This window comes from Larus michahellis, chromosome 1 (assembly GCF_964199755.1).
Source record: "Larus michahellis chromosome 1, bLarMic1.1, whole genome shotgun sequence".
In the NCBI taxonomy this organism is placed as follows: Eukaryota; Metazoa; Chordata; class Aves; order Charadriiformes; family Laridae; genus Larus; species Larus michahellis.
In genome coordinates, this window is record NC_133896.1 from 122,823,537 (window position 1) to 122,840,482 (window position 16,946).

Here is a 16,946-nt window from a genome sequence, read left to right on the forward strand (position 1 = left end):
GCCTCAACCAGCCATGTAATAGTCCCAGCTGGCTGGTTAAAAATGCTGTGGCACTCTGCATCCTCCTGTGCTATGGGACAAGCTGCATTACTAAATATCTGCGTTAACAGTTTTTATGGCTCCAGACCATGGTCAGGCTCTCCTTTTCTCCTTTAGACACATTCTGCTTTCCCCTCCTCTAAAATGTCAACTATCACGGTGACACTAGGCTCCCACATAAACACAAACAATCACTCTTAATGCGCACAGGAGGAGGAATGCTTATCATCATGTATACGCTAGTTTGGCCTCTTCAGATAAAAAGGCAGATTCTGTTTGGCCACATGAGCCATCTCTCCTTTTGCTTACTTAAGGCATCTTAATATCAGCTAGCCTAAGCCTCAAAAAATGGAAACTCCCGAATGAGTCCTCAGTTACCTCATGGGTAACTCTTCCCTCTTCAGATTCACCATGAGATGAAACTGAATTAAAAGACTAGCCTATGTTGCTTCAGCAACAAATATAATTATTGCACTTGATTACACACAGTGACAAAACTGGTGATTGTTACTGTTCATTCTCACAAATCACATACAGCTACTATTGAATTACAACGCTATCACCCTTCCCTCCCCATCCCACTTAGTGCTAGGGTGTAACTCTACCCCTCTTTGCCCTGTTCTCCTACACCACTCAGCATCCTTGCCCTTGAATTGTTTTAATCACCCTCCTGATTTCCTGGAGAGAGCTTATAGCTAGTTACGAGGCCTGGTGTTCCAGGGGGACATCTTGCTTACAATCTACCATCATGAAAACAGGGAGACAAGATCTCCTCTTAAATAATGAAACAACTATTTTAAATAACAAAGGAAAAATGTTGTCTTACAGTCTGAGTACTACTATAGTTTTATAGACACCTAAAGACCACACTGTATGTCTTAACCTATTCCTGGTGGAATAGTGAAGTTAGAACTAGCTGATTGTTTCTGTAGCAGTGTGATAGTCTTCAGTTGCATTTCAAAATGAAGGAAGCAGCAAATAGAAGGCTTAAAAAGAAGGTGTCTGGAAGGAGCTTGTTACTGAAAGAGACTCTTATAGGTCTTGTGGCAGGACACTTGAAAAGCTTAAGGCATTGCTTCCACTTCCACTAATCATCTCTTTTTATAGAAGAATATAAGTCATTAAAATTGCTAGCAGCTCAGTTCCTGTCTGAAGATGGTCTTTGTACCCTCGTTACTGTATGTTAATTATTTTTCTCCCTTGGTACCCTTGAAGGGAGAAAGTTACCTTTATTTTGTGTGGATAGGACTGCAGCAGAAAGAGAGCAAGCGCTAGCGGTAGGTAACACAGAAAATCTGTATTGAAGCCATGAATTGCACCGATGTTCCTTACTCCCAGATCCATTCTTTACTCATGAGATCATGCTTCAGCAATAGTAATCTATACTGTATGGCTTCCTCCCACCAAATTGTATACATTTGTATTAAAGCTCTATAGTAGATGTGCCAGTTCATTTAAGTGCCTGTTTTTCCCCATACGGATCTCATTTGCATTGGGAAGATAAATGGAAAATTCAAATACTCAGGAAGGCTGATACTAGTTGAGATGCACTACATATTGCATTTCTTTTCCCTCCTCACTAAATCCTTTTTCTGTGGTTGTATCTTCAGACTTTTAAACTCAGAACTTAATGTAGAGAGTTTATTGGTTTCCAGGTAGTGGTCTGAGGCTCAAACCACTGCAGGTGTGTGGCTAAGAGGTGTTAATTGGGTGATGGATACACAAAAATCGGGAACACAACTCAACAGTTAAATCAAATTAAAGCAAGACTCCAACTGAATACAGTGGACTTTGGATCGAACCCTGTGGGGAATTAGAAAGTAATACACATTGCAACAAATCTGACACCTGCCCCCGGCTTCCCTGACTTTCCTATTCACAAACGTACCAAATGAGTTTTCTTTTCCTGATATAGTTGTGTTCTGCAAAACTGTAACTTTCAGTAAAAAAAAGTCAGAACTATTAATGATATCTGAATTGTTTTTGAGAATAATTAATATAAGAGAGAATAGTAACTTATTCTTAGCAGAAAATATGTATGTACCTGAGCAATATTTTAACTTTAAAACATTTCTGGAGGTTATGCGTGGTGATATTTGTTTAAAAAACATCTACCTAGATGGTTTTGGAAGTCAGTGAAACAGGTAATAATATTGCATATGGAGGCCAGAAGTTCAGCAGTCTGGGCATGAGTAGCTACATACACTCAAATTATTAAAAAAACAATGAATTTTCTTGTTTTCCATTCTGCCGTTATTCTGGAGAGTGCCTTCATTTACCTGTGCTCCAAAGAAAGCATTTCCTTCCCTTTACCAATATGGGCTGGTACCTAGCTGTTCAGAAACAAGGTGATTGCCTTGTGAAGGGTGGTAAAACCAGAAATTTGGAGACCTATCATGTTGACTTGTCCAACTTTCATGGGGAATCCTACTATGAAGGTGAAATAAATCCTGAGGGCAGAGATTGAGTGGGAAAGTAGAATGGCTGACTTCTGTTGCTGCCTATGGCTGAGACATAAACACATTTGTTAAATCATGAAAGCCAATGTTATGGACAGTTTTGAAATCTTCAGTAATAAATAAGCAGTGTGGTTTATGCTTTCAGAATATGAAATTGAGAGATCATTTTTCCTGAGAATGAAGTGTGTCCTAGCCAAAAGGAATGCAGGATTGACATGCAGTGGCTACAAGGTAATGTATATAAGCTTCTTCCCTCATCCCCCCCAAGTATTCAACAAGTGTCAAGTTTATTTATTTAGGTTTCTTTACATATGTGTAGCTGACAGCAAAGCCTGTGGTGGAAAGAATCAGAACAGATGCAGAAACTGTTGATTGCAGATTCCCTTAGTAATGCAAGTCCAGACGCTCTCACAGTGAGTTGGAGTTTGCTTTGTGGCATATTCCCACATCCTGATTCCTGATCTTCCAGATGGGGAATTGGCTGGAGCACACCCATGAAGATTCAAGCACAATGCACAGCCAGGTCTTATTCCCCTATGGAACTGGAGACAGGTGAGGCAGGAACCCAGACACAGGAACCTGGAAGTCTTCCCACATTCCTTTGCCTCAGTATTACTGTGCTCTGTCTGAGCAGCCACCCAGTTGCACAAGTCACCGCATTGGCCTGACCAGAATTACCTCAACATTAAAGAGGCCATAATGTTACCCTGACCAATCATTAATATCAGTTCAGGGTTGAATTGGACTAAACCACCAAGTTTGTTTATAAATCTTATCGGTTGTATTGATTTTCTATTTATTACATGAAATCAGAAGCCATAGCAAATGCTGAGATTCTATAATAACACCTGCCATTCAAGTAGTTCTTATTTTCAGCGTTACAGTGTGCATTTGCTGCTCCTTGAGCTACACAGTATAATTCTATCACTTAAGCATCAGGAGATGAGGTTACTTCACATACAGTTTGGTGAAGATTAATTTTATTTGTTGCTCAAAAAAAATGCAAAAAAAAGGAAAGCATGGAAGAGAAGCAGAGCTCTTTTAAGGAATGTGTTCAAGGTCCAGATATATGTCTATTTACACTGCTATCTACCTGGTTAGCCTGATAATTCTTCATTACATGGACGTCTGTTTGCTCAGCTGCTTTCCAGCAAAAAATGATTCTTTCCCAAAGCTGAATCTGAAATCAGGTAAGAGTAGAGCTTGTAGCGGTGGTATCTCTCTATGTTCTTTATTTTCCCCATTTATGGCTGCTATTGAGGGGGATCAATCACCTTCTCTCTTCTTTTGATCACTATTAAAAGTTTAAACAGTGAAACATTCAAGGATGCATTCATCTAGAGAGATGCTGGCCTAAATTTATTCTCTTTGACTATACTTAGAGTCAGGAATTAATAATTTTGAAAATATCACTTGAATAGCTGAAGCAAAGCAAAAGCTCATGAATCAAATAATATGGGAATTAGTAGGATCTTAAATAAATTTTACTTGCTACTGTACTTTTGCTAAACATACAAATCACACAGTGATTGGTGAGGAGGAAGGAAGGTTAAACAGGAGAAGCCTGTTTATAGATGACTCTTTAGTAGGTTGTTCTGGAGTACTAAATACAGCGGAAATGAATTCCTTTCCATTGGACACAGTTAAAAGTCAAACACATACAGAAATTAAGCTGAAGGATATATAGTATGCCTGCTATTTGGACTAGAAAATTGTTTGGAGCACAAATAATTTCTAAACACCATCATTACATTAAATAAATCTTACATTCTGGAAGAGCTCCCAGGTTACAATTTCCCCCCCTCTTTACATTGTAAATTTTTGCAATCTAACACCGAAGTTATCACTCCTGTGATTAGGAATTATATATACGGGGATTGTACAGGATGTGTACAGGGATTCAGAAATCTGGTTTCAAGACCCTGGGCTTGGTCACATGTCAAAAGAACATCATCTGAACTTGACTGGAGAACTTAAAACTAATTTCTAGTGCATTTACATACACAGCAGTTGATATTTATAAACGTGATGCATTAATCTCCACTGGATTTTTAAAGTGTCTGGTTTTTATCAGAATAATAACTCATTAAAATGTAAATGATTGTATATACCTCTGTGCGTGTGAGAGTGAGTAATTTTAAAAAGCAACTTCCATATTCTTTGATTAATGAACAGGAATTCTGACTGTATCTACAATAAATTTGTATCAAAAAGAGTTTAAAGTATTAACTAGAAAGCAGTCTAGATAGTCCCAAAGAGCATGTGCTTTAATACTGGATTAGTCATGTTGGCAGTAAACACGAAAACTGTGTTTACTGTGTTTTAATCTCCATTTATAAATTAATGCACTTTTGAAGCCTTAACAGACTACACAGTATTTAAGTGTTACAGGGGTGTATTGCTTTATAGCCTCATTGAAACTGGGTGGTCAGCTGACTTGCAGCCTCTTCCATTGCCATCAGGTATTGAATGTGTTTTCTTCTCATGCCAGGTGATCCATTGCAGTGGCTATTTGAAGATACGGCAGTATATGCTAGATATGTCTTTGTATGATTCCTGTTACCAAATCGTTGGACTGGTGGCTGTAGGTCAATCTTTACCTCCCAGTGCAATCACTGAGATCAAACTTCACAGTAACATGTTTATGTTCAGAGCAAGTTTGGACTTAAAATTAATATTCCTAGATTCCAGGTAAGCAGCTATTTCATTTCTAGCATAAAGTGTTTTCGAAGTCAAGTGTTATCATAAGCTACAGTGGTTTCCAAACAGATATATCCATGAAAAAATAAAGCACTTCAAAATAGATGTGGAACACAAAGACCACGTGGGTCTTCAAAGCCCTTCAGGTAGCTGGATAGACCATACTTTGTCTTGAATGCCAATGTATAAGAGCCTGTACCTGCCACTTCAGAGAGTCAGCTAAAGCCTTCTTGCTGTGAGTAACAGGCAGAAGAGCTGTAATGCATTTTTACCTTAAAGGACATAAATTTTATTATACAAAGGGATAAGGATGTATCGTCATCCATAATTAAAAAAACCCCACAACTGAAACACGGAGGTCAAATGATGTGCTGGGTCATCCAGAAAGCTTTTGACAGAGTAGTAAGAAAACATAGTCTTCTGCACTTTAGTGTAACGCTTTAACAGTGAAACCAACCCTACTAATGGCGTTGTTAGAATGGAAATTATTCCATTGGCTACTACATGAAACGCAGCCTTCTTAAACAAAACTTGGGAAAATTGCTATTACCGGGGAAAGAGAACCCTGCCTTCACTCTCAGCCGATATAGCTCACATACCAGCTGAGAAGAGCACAAAAGCAGAACTGAAGGAGCTGGGAAATGATTCATTCCTCTCTTTTTGAAACATGGTATCTTTTAGTGTACAGTGATACTTTGTACAGTGCAGTTCAAGATACCTTGAGGGGAAACCCACAATTCCCAGACGATATGACAGATTTGACTATTGACAAGGTGATCATTCTTCAAAAATCCCTGCATGTGGAGCACTGTCACATACTCTCTCACTTCTCCGGCATGCTGGATTTGCAAGAAGCACGAATTACATTCAAGTTTAACAGTGAAAAAGAGTCTCTGTCCAAGACAGTGGGGAAGTTTTGCATGGCAGGTCAACCATGCAAGAACATGCTCTTTCTCCATGCTAAGTCAGTGAGATAGTGGGTCATTGGCTGCTAAAATACAAAGACCTAGTTGTTTCTGGAACCCTTGCCTCTTTTGGCATGCTTTACTTAATGTAACAGCTACAAAGAAGCACAAGGGACTCAGCAACATGTCTTTGCATGTGGATAAAAGGAAATGATGTGCCTAAGAGGAACCGCCTGGAGCCATAAATGTCTTCAAAGGAGACAGTATAACCAGAGGTGTTGACAGGGGCACAGATAGAACCAGTACTGTTGCATAGCTGTGTTTACCAATGAGCAGATGGGTGTTGTCCACACACAGGACAATCAGGGGTATTAAGCGTTACCAAAGCCCTTTGCTCTCCCAGCTGAGCAAACCAAATTGTATTTGCTCAGAGCAGGGACATATTAGGAATAAGACAAAACTGTTTTCAGGCTTGCTTCTGGTACCTATACAAGGAAAAGTGTTGCTAGATCTTTAGAGGTAACAGTCACACCAGACAGGCCAGTATTACAGGGCCATGGGAAGGAGCAGTTAAATAAGCTTTTCTAGATACTTGATACAATGTAAAATAGGCAAGAGTTCATTTATCAAGGTCACTGGAAAAAGGAGTCAGTTACTTCTCTCCAAAGTGCTGCTTCTGATTTTCGTGGTGCAGCCCATTCATTCATTGATACATGGTTTACAAAGGCTTTAGAGAACTCTAGAGGGTAGAAATGATCATTGGGGCAAGCTCTGTTCCCTTCTGTGTGCCCTGTGACATGCAAAGAACACTCTTCAGAGCCCAGGCTCCCTATATAGGCTTATTGAGGGGTTGGTTTTATGTTAAGGAAGTCAAGCAGCTGCGTTTATGTCCAGATTCAAACTTTTCAGAAGTTTGGGTGTCCTCATAGCTGCTGATATTTTTTATGGCCTTCAAAGTGAGGCTGCATCTCCAGAAAAATTAACAGCTGGTTTAGGTTTGGGGCATTTTGTTTGGTTTTGGATTAGTTGTTTCTGTACTCGCCAATTAAGTGAGTAGGATGAAAGTGCCATCCTTGTTTTAATTGCGCTGAAGTCAGAAGGAGCACTGAAACCTGAACAGGATCTTTCACCAGTGTTTCACCATGCTGATAGACTTAAGTGAGAATTTGGGCCCCTAGAATTGTAAGCCAGGAGGGACAGCAAACACTGCAGAGGAGAAACACAAGCATATAGTCACATATCCTCCTGTAGAAAGAGAGCACGTGAGCTCACTCTGCATTGGCAGTCCCTGCTGAGGCAAAGGCATGCAAGAATTTCGCAGATGAAGGCATAGCTAGGGGAGGTATTCGTACTGCATTTATAAAAAATCAGATGGCAGAGGTGTATTTTTTTTTCCTTTCTAATTTTCTTCAGAAGAATCCCGCCCCACAGTGCTCTTTCTCGAGTATGTGAAGAACGCTTGATATAATAATATTCAAGACTGTTAAGTCCTTAGTCTCTGTGGGGTCCCCACGATTGCTTAGCCTTAGGGTAAAAATAAACAAGATGCATAATAGTTGCAAAAGAAAAAAAAAAGTAAAGTAATCAAAGTTTACATTATCTGCAACCCCCAATGACACACGTTGCCTGAGACACCTATATTCACATCTGTAGAAACTACTGTGTTATTCTCTGATACAGTGTATCCTCCTGAGTGTTTAAGTTCAGTCCAGAAGCATACTTTTAAAGTGAATCTCCTGACCGTCCCCACTTGTTGCACTGCAGTTCATGTCATGAAGAGGCCTTAGGCATATGAACCAAATTCCTACTCGATGAATCTAAACTGGAAGACAACCTCCAAGAGCATGTCTAAGGCACTCCAACTATTATAAAGCTTTCAGTCCACAGGCCGAGACTAGAGCTATTCCCAAGTAAAAGTCCTGAAATTAAAATATGCAGATGCACTGCTGCTGCAGAAGTATATCCTCAGCAGTAACAATTTTACTCTACAAATTGCCTGCTAATGGACTGTGTTGCTTGTTAGTGTAGACATGCCTTTGGATGGTACCTCTGTTCTGCCTTTGTAGGTGAAGAAAGCCCAGGAGAGCATAAAACACCCCCAGGAACACTAGGTAAACAAGCCATATTATGGCCGAGTTGCACAATGTACTTTAAGGATTTTTTGTTTTCAAGCAACTTTGCTAAATAAACAAAAGTCCATTTTGAACCATGAAGTTTGACTCTTCAGGTGTGACCCAGTGTAAGTCTGACTACTGTAGTCTGGTTCTTTAACATCTGCAGAGATGCTGCTGATGTTTCAGATTTGTTCTATTATTCTACTTATTATTGTGGTAGTTTTGGTGAAGTTTAGTTTTTCTTAGTTTTTCTTAGCTTGTGATGTTCATAGCTCCTTGTCTTTCCACATTCTCAGCTGGAATAATCTCCTGCTTCCTTCTTCTGTTAGGCATTAGCCTGAATTTATTTATAGACCACGATCACAGCTTCTATGGACTGACACACATGCTACACTTGTATCTTTGCAAAAGCAAATGAAAATATGTCAGCAGTCCATAGAGTAGTTTTATTGTTTTGTGAATGGCTCCTTAACTGGATCTTTGTGCAAAGAATTGTGCATGGCAGTGGCAAAAGCCCAAAGTGGAAATAAGTAAAAGAACTCTTTTTCCTGCCTGCGTGTAAGGCTGGCCAGGGAATAGCTGCACCTTGCTTTGGCTGGATTGAGAGAGTTTATTTTCTTACAAATATGAGGATTCTGTTTCCAAACTAACATTTTGTCCTGCAGTTTTTAGGCACCTGATTTGTTGGCACAATCAAGTGTTAGGTTAATGAAACTGAATGTTCCTAGAGATTTTGCTTATTATAGAATCTTCCTTTTCCAGGGTGACTGAGTTAACTGGATATGAGCCCCAAGATCTGATAGAAAAAACCCTCTACCACCATGTTCATGGCTGTGATGTGTTCCATTTACGATATGCTCATCATCTGTGTAAGTAAAAAGAATGCTAGACTGAAATTTATTAAGTAGAGTGAGAAGTTTTGCAGACAACAGGCGCTATGCTGGAGAGTAGAGAAAGCTTTCCAAATCTTGACTGGAGGTGGATTTTCAAAAGTGCTTGGCTATCACTTAAGGAAGCCATTAGTTCTGCAAATAAGCTAGATACTCAATATGCTGTGCTTCTGAAAAAAAAAAGAAAAACCCACCAAAAAACCCAAACATATCTGGCCACTTTTATCTTTCTACTTAAAGGATCTAGGCTCTTTTAAAAATTTGGACTTGATTCTAGGAGGTGAACTCTTGAAGGAAAAAAAAAAAGCAAAAGAACAAATGAGTGAGTGAGAGGGGGAAATCTGAACTTTACTAGCCTCTGTTGTTAAAAGAAAAATTACGCAACAGCTCCCCATTCCTCTGAAATATGTTAGTAATAATCATCCCATGTTTGAAGTGAACGCAAACCAAAAAAACCCTTAGATGAATGTTCATTAATAGCATGTGGATGAGGTTTGGAGAATGGAGTGTCAGGAAAAAAAATTACACATTTAATAATTCCCCATCTGCCAACAGAGACACTAATCATATCTTCAAACATCTGGATTTGGGAAGTAGTTCATTCAGTAGCACATTAATTTGCGAAGCAAATTGAGGGAATAGCTGAACTCTGGATTTGGCTCAGTCTGCCGCAGCCCATACGATGCAAAGATGACATCCAAAAACCAATGTCAATGAATTTTTTTCCAGATTGCTCCCATGGGCTGAAAGCAGCCAGAGTTAAACCCTTCTCTTAGGCTTCCTGAAGGAGAAAGTAGTCAGTGCTTCACCTTAATACGTGCTGTTCATGAGGATCTGGAATATGTATATGAGGATGTATTTGGCAAGTCAGTGCTGAAATGCCAAGTGCCAAATTCTGTTGATGGCAGTGTGTGCTACACCTGGGGAAGCAGAAACTGACCTTTACAGCAAGTTCATATTTACCAAAACAACATCGAATACTCTGGGCCATTGCAAACTAAAAACTAGAATAATGAGGGTACATGGTGATGTCCTGTTGGAGGCATTCTCTTTGTAGCATTAACGTCTGCGTCTGGATATGACTGTTGACCTGGACAACATATCACTTGCTATTTTCTCAAGACTATTTGAAATACCTATGTCAACCAATAGAGAGATGATTCCATTATAGCCACAATCATCTCTGGAAAACAGTTTTCCATTTTAGAGCAGAGTGATGGATAATTCTGTGTACACGGTAGAAGGCTTGTACTTTGGCTGCCAATTTGATCTATGTATGACTGTAGTTTTAAAGGAAGAGACACATCATGTTTACTGAATTAACCCCCCACCCCCCCAAGACCAAAAACTCTCAACCAAGCAGAATAACTAAAAGCACTTGTCTAGATACTGTATCTGAATTACAAAGATAAATTATTTTAAAGTTTAAAAACAGAAGAAAAATGTGAGACACGCATAGAAATTTATGAAAGCTTCAAAGCAAATAAATGCCAAAAAGCAAAAAATAATGGCTCATGCTCAGGCAACAGTGGGAACAGTGCAGAATCACAGTCAGAATATCAAGTAATCGGAATTATTAAAACAGATGTAAAGTGTACAAAGTTCCTCTGGGGAGCACTGTTATAACTCCCCCACCATCCATCAGTAAATGTCTTAGGAACATGAACAGTAAAAGGTTGGCAAGTTTGACGTACCATTCTATAAAGCAATTTGATGATTAAGTGTCATCTGATGAAGAAATCTGGAGAGAAACATGTTACACCTAATAAGGGTATTAAGAAAAAAAAACCGCAACCCTAAACTAGGGGAACCAATTGCTTTTTCAAAGAGGAAAAAAAATAACGCCGAACTGAAGACCTAAAGCAACCAAACTTTAAGTTAGGCAGCACAGAGAACAAAACAAAGGAAACAGTGAGGGGAACAAGTTAGAAGGAATATAACAAGAACATCAGACTATGAGGAAAATGTAGATGTGAATATTTGCCTAAGGTATGCTGGCAGCAAACAGTGTTTCCTGTTTTAAACAGGATTTGATTAGCTTCCAGCTGTATGAAAAAGCTTCTGGCATTTGAACTAGTGTTATTTATTTCTATAGCACCATCAATATACACAGTGTTTGCTCTGCAACTGGGGAAATGTGGCCACACAAATAATGAGTCCCTGCCTAGGGATCTTGCGTTCTAAAAGACAGGATAGAGAAGCTGTTCCAGTACAGACAAAATATTCCTCTGTTCCAGTATAGACAAAATATTTTTCTGGCCTCAGAGAAATCACTTCATTTGTACCATTGTCTCTCTGCGAGGAGGATTTTGTGCATCCCACATGTTGTAACATCGTTGCTCTTCCCACATAAACTTTTACAAGAGTCACATCTCTGTGCCTTGGCAAGGCAAGCCCCAGACCCAGCTGATGTCATTACTAAACTGTTCTGCCACTTCCTGGAAGTCAAGCTGTATATTTGTAGAACATATCTTACAGAATACCCCAGTTTACTCTCTGTCCATGGCATTGAGTCTACTTGTGCTGCCCCAGCAAACAAGCCTTCTGTCAGAGCTGCACTAGTTTTTAAGAATGCAACAGAACTGTAGAGTCTGCTAGGGCACCATCCACTGACTGATGACTGGGGCGCTGGACGGATGACGTGCCAGGTTGTGTGCACCAGGGAAGCTAAAACAATAACGGCTGCAAGCAAAGAACTAAGAAGTCCATTTCTCTTAGTGGATCCTTAAGTGCAGGCTAGGAACTCCCAGCCACATGCCCATCAGCCTGCTGGAACCTTTTAAAATAGGCATCTATGACAGACCAGAAGGACCAGCCCAGCCAGCCCAGTGCCTTTTTCTGCTTGCCTGCTAAACCAAGAGGGAACCACAACAGCGGAACACCCAGTTACAAATGGCACATCTAAGAGCCAAGGCTAAAGCCACTGAATCCTCCCCGTTTGATTGCAGTGGAGGCCACCAAGAAGTCTGAGCCTGCACAGATTGTCTTGGTAGTGGATTTACCTCACTCCCATTTCTGAGGTTTCCCAATCAGCATCAAACAGGGTAATTTAACACAGAGCCAAATGGAAATTGACCTCATTTACTGTATTGGAAGCGCAGCTACTGTCCCCTAGCCAAGGTCAGACTTTCCCCAGATTGCTAAAAATGCAGGAGACACGGAGTCCTCCCCTATCCCAGGAGAAATATTGGTTTATGCATATAATTAGGAAGGAAAGTTGAACACTGTAGTCCTCAGTGGCTTTCACATCTTTTAAAATACTGTCTTAACTAGAGATCTAAAACAGGGATTTACAAAAAAATCAGTGAGAGAGAAAGCCAAAACTAGTCCCAAAGCACACGGAAGAACTTTGTTATAGCTAGCGATCCATTACAGCATTAATTGCTGTTTTGGAAGACTGAGTAGTAAAGCATTTTGAATTCAAGGAAAACCTGAGCATTAAACTAGCACAAAGACTTAGCTCTGAAAAGCTACACTTTCAGCTGACTCTGAAAAGCCACATTACAAAAAAAAATCTGTTAGATGATCTAAGCCAAAATGTAAGCATCATTTCCCAGAACTGGACCATTTGGATTATAGAACACTGAGAAACATAGTGATTCCATGGCATATAGCTGATTATTAACAAATATTTTTATAACAGACTTATTTGGCGTTGTTACACTGAATCTTTGAAGAGCAGGTACAAGACTTTTACCTTGGAGCACTATATTGCACTTAAAAAGTACTCATGCCTTTATATTTTGTAGGTATCTTTACATACTTACACACATACTCCTCATGATTTTCTTAAATATCTGTACATGTGCACACCTCCACCCCACAGAGTATTCTATGGAGAAACGTAGGCATGAAAAAGGATACCAGCAAGTATGAGGCAAAAGCTGATATATAAGAGAGACTTCAAACTCCAAATTGTAGTGCCTTGGTGTCAGCGAGGATGGGTTTTTAAATGTCTTGCAAGGTATTGTTGTTCATCTTGTTGCCTTCTGAACAAATGGATACCATATCCTGTAATGGAAGAAGAACTGACACTTCCAGAAAGACCTGTCTATAACCATTTTGTAAAAGCCTGGTTTTCTTAGGGAGGTTAAGTGGATTTGAAGAAAAGTTTAAATATGTTGTGACATGCACAGATGGCTGGAAGAGTAACCAGTTCAGAGAAATGACCTATATGCTACAGACTTAGAGGACCTTTTAGTAAGAACAAGAACTATTACTCTTCTATTTCTGTCAGGCTCACATTGCGTTATTCACATTATTGTAGTCTCTGATTACTGTTGAAATCACAACCCCCTACTCCCCCAAGTAACAACTGAACAAAAAAAAGCCAATACCAGTGATAACTGATAGCCATATAGTTAATTACCAAACAGTAAACAAACCCCAAAGGTTATGTACTCTTTAGTTCCCAATTTAATATTGGATGCCCCCCCATCAGAAAAATCTTCTACGAATATCAATTATAAGGCCATATATTTTCATTTCAAGTGGTCATTTGTTCTACTGGAGTTGGCTGAAAGAGAAAGCTGTTGTTTGATTTCCTTATTATGTATCTGCTTCTGCACCAAGCATGTACAATGAGAGAATAAAATTACAGTGAGCTTTACTACTAAGTTTAGTCTAGTACAAGTCCTACATTTGTATGCAGTTATTCCATTTCTTAAGCATGTATTATATAAAGGTACTGCTGCTATTGATCGCTTTTTTTGGATGTAGTTTGTGTAGCAAGCTCAGTCTCTTATTTCCTAATTTAAAATAAATAACTGATTGTATAGAAGAGTAAGAAGATGGAGTTCCTAGAGGAATACTCCAGGGTCACACAAGGGAAGAACCATCTTTGAAGGCTGGTCATTATCTTCTAGTGAATCATTAGATAAATGCCTGGCACTGTACCAGAAATATTTGTGGCTAGATTAAATATTTAGAGATGCTGCACAACTCCTCTTATAGCATTGCCTTATGCCAAAACATCTTTGTTCACAGAGAATCCAAACTGGCAAACTGGTGTATAGAGGATTACATTTCCAGTGAAATCTATCAGATAACTGATCCACTTCCCTGGACGTGGCTTTATTTGTGTGCTTAAGAACCAAATAACATTTTAATTTTCCACTTTTAAAATGTACAGCTTACAGAGGAAAAAGCATCATAGGATAAAATACATTGCAAAATACACAATAATCTATCAAGCTATGAATGACAAAAGTGCTTCCAAATATACTGGAAAAAAATCAAGCTAGTTGTGTCCACTTCAAAATACTTTTTCTGCCTTGAACTCCTCTTTTTCAGTTAGATGACAAACAGTAAGTGTTTTTGCAGAATGTAAGCGTAAGAGAGATGGGTGAACTGGAAAAGAACCTTAATAGTTTGCAACATGCTGTTTGTAAACAATAATGTGACCTTGTCAAACTGCATAAAGGGGCAGGACAGATACCTTTGCAGGGGAGCTGTTCAAGTTTGGTGCGAGAAGAAGGAGGCTTAAGGGAGGAGGAGGAGGAGGGAGAAAAGTCCCTGCTTTGCAAATAAATCTCTCCAGGAAGTGGTCACAAGTCCAAGCAATGTGAAATGCTTTTTTTAAAATTGTATTCACAGTGTTGGTGAAAGGCCAAGTCACAACCAAGTACTATCGACTACTGTCCAAGCATGGAGGCTGGGTTTGGGTACAGAGCTACGCCACTATTGTGCATAACAGCCGTTCATCACGGCCTCACTGCATAGTGAGTGTCAATTATGTCCTTACGTAAGTCAAAATACTTTGTACCATTACGTGTTATCAGTAATTGATTCATTACTAATTAAATCCTTTAAGTTTGCTTTGCTTGTGTCTTCCAGTATCATTCTGTGCTTGCATGTTACAGCCACTTTTCTCTCCTCATATCCTCCCTCTTTTTGTTATTTTGGGCCAAAAAGAGCTAGTATTCCTAATGATTACCTTGTACACCGTATGCTTGAATGTAATACCACTTGTAGCCGTTTACATTAGACCTGGACCCCAGTTCTTTAATTGGCATCAGAGCTGTGCTGGGGCTGTCCAGACACAGTGACAGCTACTGCTACCCAGCAGAGGTCACAGTGTCAGTTTGAGAGACAGAGACAGAGTAGGAAGCATTACTCCTTTCAGGGAAAGGTGAATCACTGAGGATTCCCTCACTTGCCTTGGGTTGCACAGATACTCAGGGCAAAACAACATTCTCACAATGGCAAGTAGCTCCCACTGAGCTAGTGAATGTGCAGTGGTTTGAACCTGCAGTTCATGAATTCTAGTTCAAGCCATGAAGGTGTTACAAAATTCCAATCTTGATATAAACCTGAGAGAGACAGAAATCTATATTGAATAAGAAGGATAAGTAATAGTGAAACAGACTGTGACTGAAGAGACTATCTGTGGGGGAAAACTAACAAAAGGTATAGTGGGCACCCCTTGCGTTAAATAATGTAAAAAAAGCAGGGAACTAGACACTCTTTTCTTTTGTCTAGACTCATCCATTTCCTATCTGGCTTGAAAGTAAGACGTGTACGCATGATGTGTGTGGTAGGATCACGTGTGTTTGCATACTACAATGTTGTCTCTGATACCCAACTTTAGGGAGTTAAACTGTATGAGTTGAGAAACCACAGGAGGTTTCCTTAAACTACTTGAAGCAGGTACTCAGCCCTAGATACACTGGCTAATGCTGCCCTCATTCCTGTGCACACATGAGAGCCAGCAGCATGAAGGAAAGACTCAGCCCTGCAACCTGCTTGAGTCCCATGAGTTGGGGCAAGTGATTTGAGTCAAAAGGAGAACTCTGGGCCAGGGATATAAGAGCATATTCTTGAGTTGAATTTACTTCCAGGTTATTCACCATCAAAAAGTGATGGAAATGAGTTCTAGATAGAAAATGAGAGAAATAGATGTGTTTTTTTCCTAGTTATCCTTTCAAAAATATGCTCCACTGTTGCTACTGACAAAACTAGGGGAGACTCTCTAATGATCAGAACTGTATCAATTAATGTTTTAAAATATAATCCACAGTCTGTTCTTGATATGTTTTTTAGCCTCTTTTCTACAAAAATCTTCCCTGTCTGTGGGGCAGATAAAACTGAACAGAACAGAGCAGAAATGAAAGTCTAGAGACTGTCAGAAAAACAGCACTGCAGCTCCTGTGATCTCGTTACAAGCACATTGTGTTGACAGGAGTGCAACATCGCTCCTTTTCCTTTCCTTGGGGCTAATTGTGAGACTCAGGGCAGAGATCAATTCCTGATTGAGGAGGAGACAGATGAATTGATCTGTGTCTTTCTATCAGTTGACATGGCTGTGATTCCAAACTGCAGGGTGCCACAGATGGCTGAGAAGAAGTTGGCATAGCTTAGGTTCAGAGAGCGGGGACATTTAGTACAAAGATGTTAACGTGGTTCCCAGTGGAATGTTTGTGATTGATAGACTTGCACGGGGATGGGGTCAGACAATGAAATTCACTGCCTGCTGGCATCCCCAGCCTCACACTGCAAACTCAGTGACAATCTTGGAAAGATAAAAATGAAAACATTGTGAAAGCTAACATGTATTTTCAAAGGCGCTATTTTGGATTTGTGCAGTATATTTGAGTATGTAATTTATTGGACTGTTCTTTTGCAGAGATATTGAGTATAAGGAACTTCAGTTGTCACTGGACCAGGTTACCATTTCTAAGTCACAGTTTTCATGCAGAAACTCAGTATCTACCTCGCAGGAAACAAGGAAAATAGTAAAACCCAAAAGTAATAAAATGAAGGCAAAACTCAGAACAACGCCTTACCCACAACAGGTAACTTTTTCTGCAATATTTACTTAGCAATTGTGTGGTAGAGTGC

General features: G+C 39.6%; 1 protein-coding gene across 2 annotated transcripts in view; it reads left to right on the forward strand.

Annotated features, from left to right (window-relative positions):
* SIM2 (SIM bHLH transcription factor 2) overlaps positions 1 to 16,946 on the forward strand; it is a 64,974-nt gene that overhangs the window by 36,991 nt on the left and 11,037 nt on the right. For both annotated transcript variants that reach the window (XM_074601903.1, XM_074601894.1), the window contains exons 5-9: positions 2,644 to 2,729; positions 4,990 to 5,189; positions 8,980 to 9,086; positions 14,703 to 14,850; positions 16,732 to 16,900. In XM_074601903.1, coding sequence (XP_074458004.1) covers positions 2,644 to 2,729; positions 4,990 to 5,189; positions 8,980 to 9,086; positions 14,703 to 14,850; positions 16,732 to 16,900 — 710 coding nt within the window. The remainder of the gene's footprint in view (positions 1 to 2,643; positions 2,730 to 4,989; positions 5,190 to 8,979; positions 9,087 to 14,702; positions 14,851 to 16,731; positions 16,901 to 16,946) is intronic.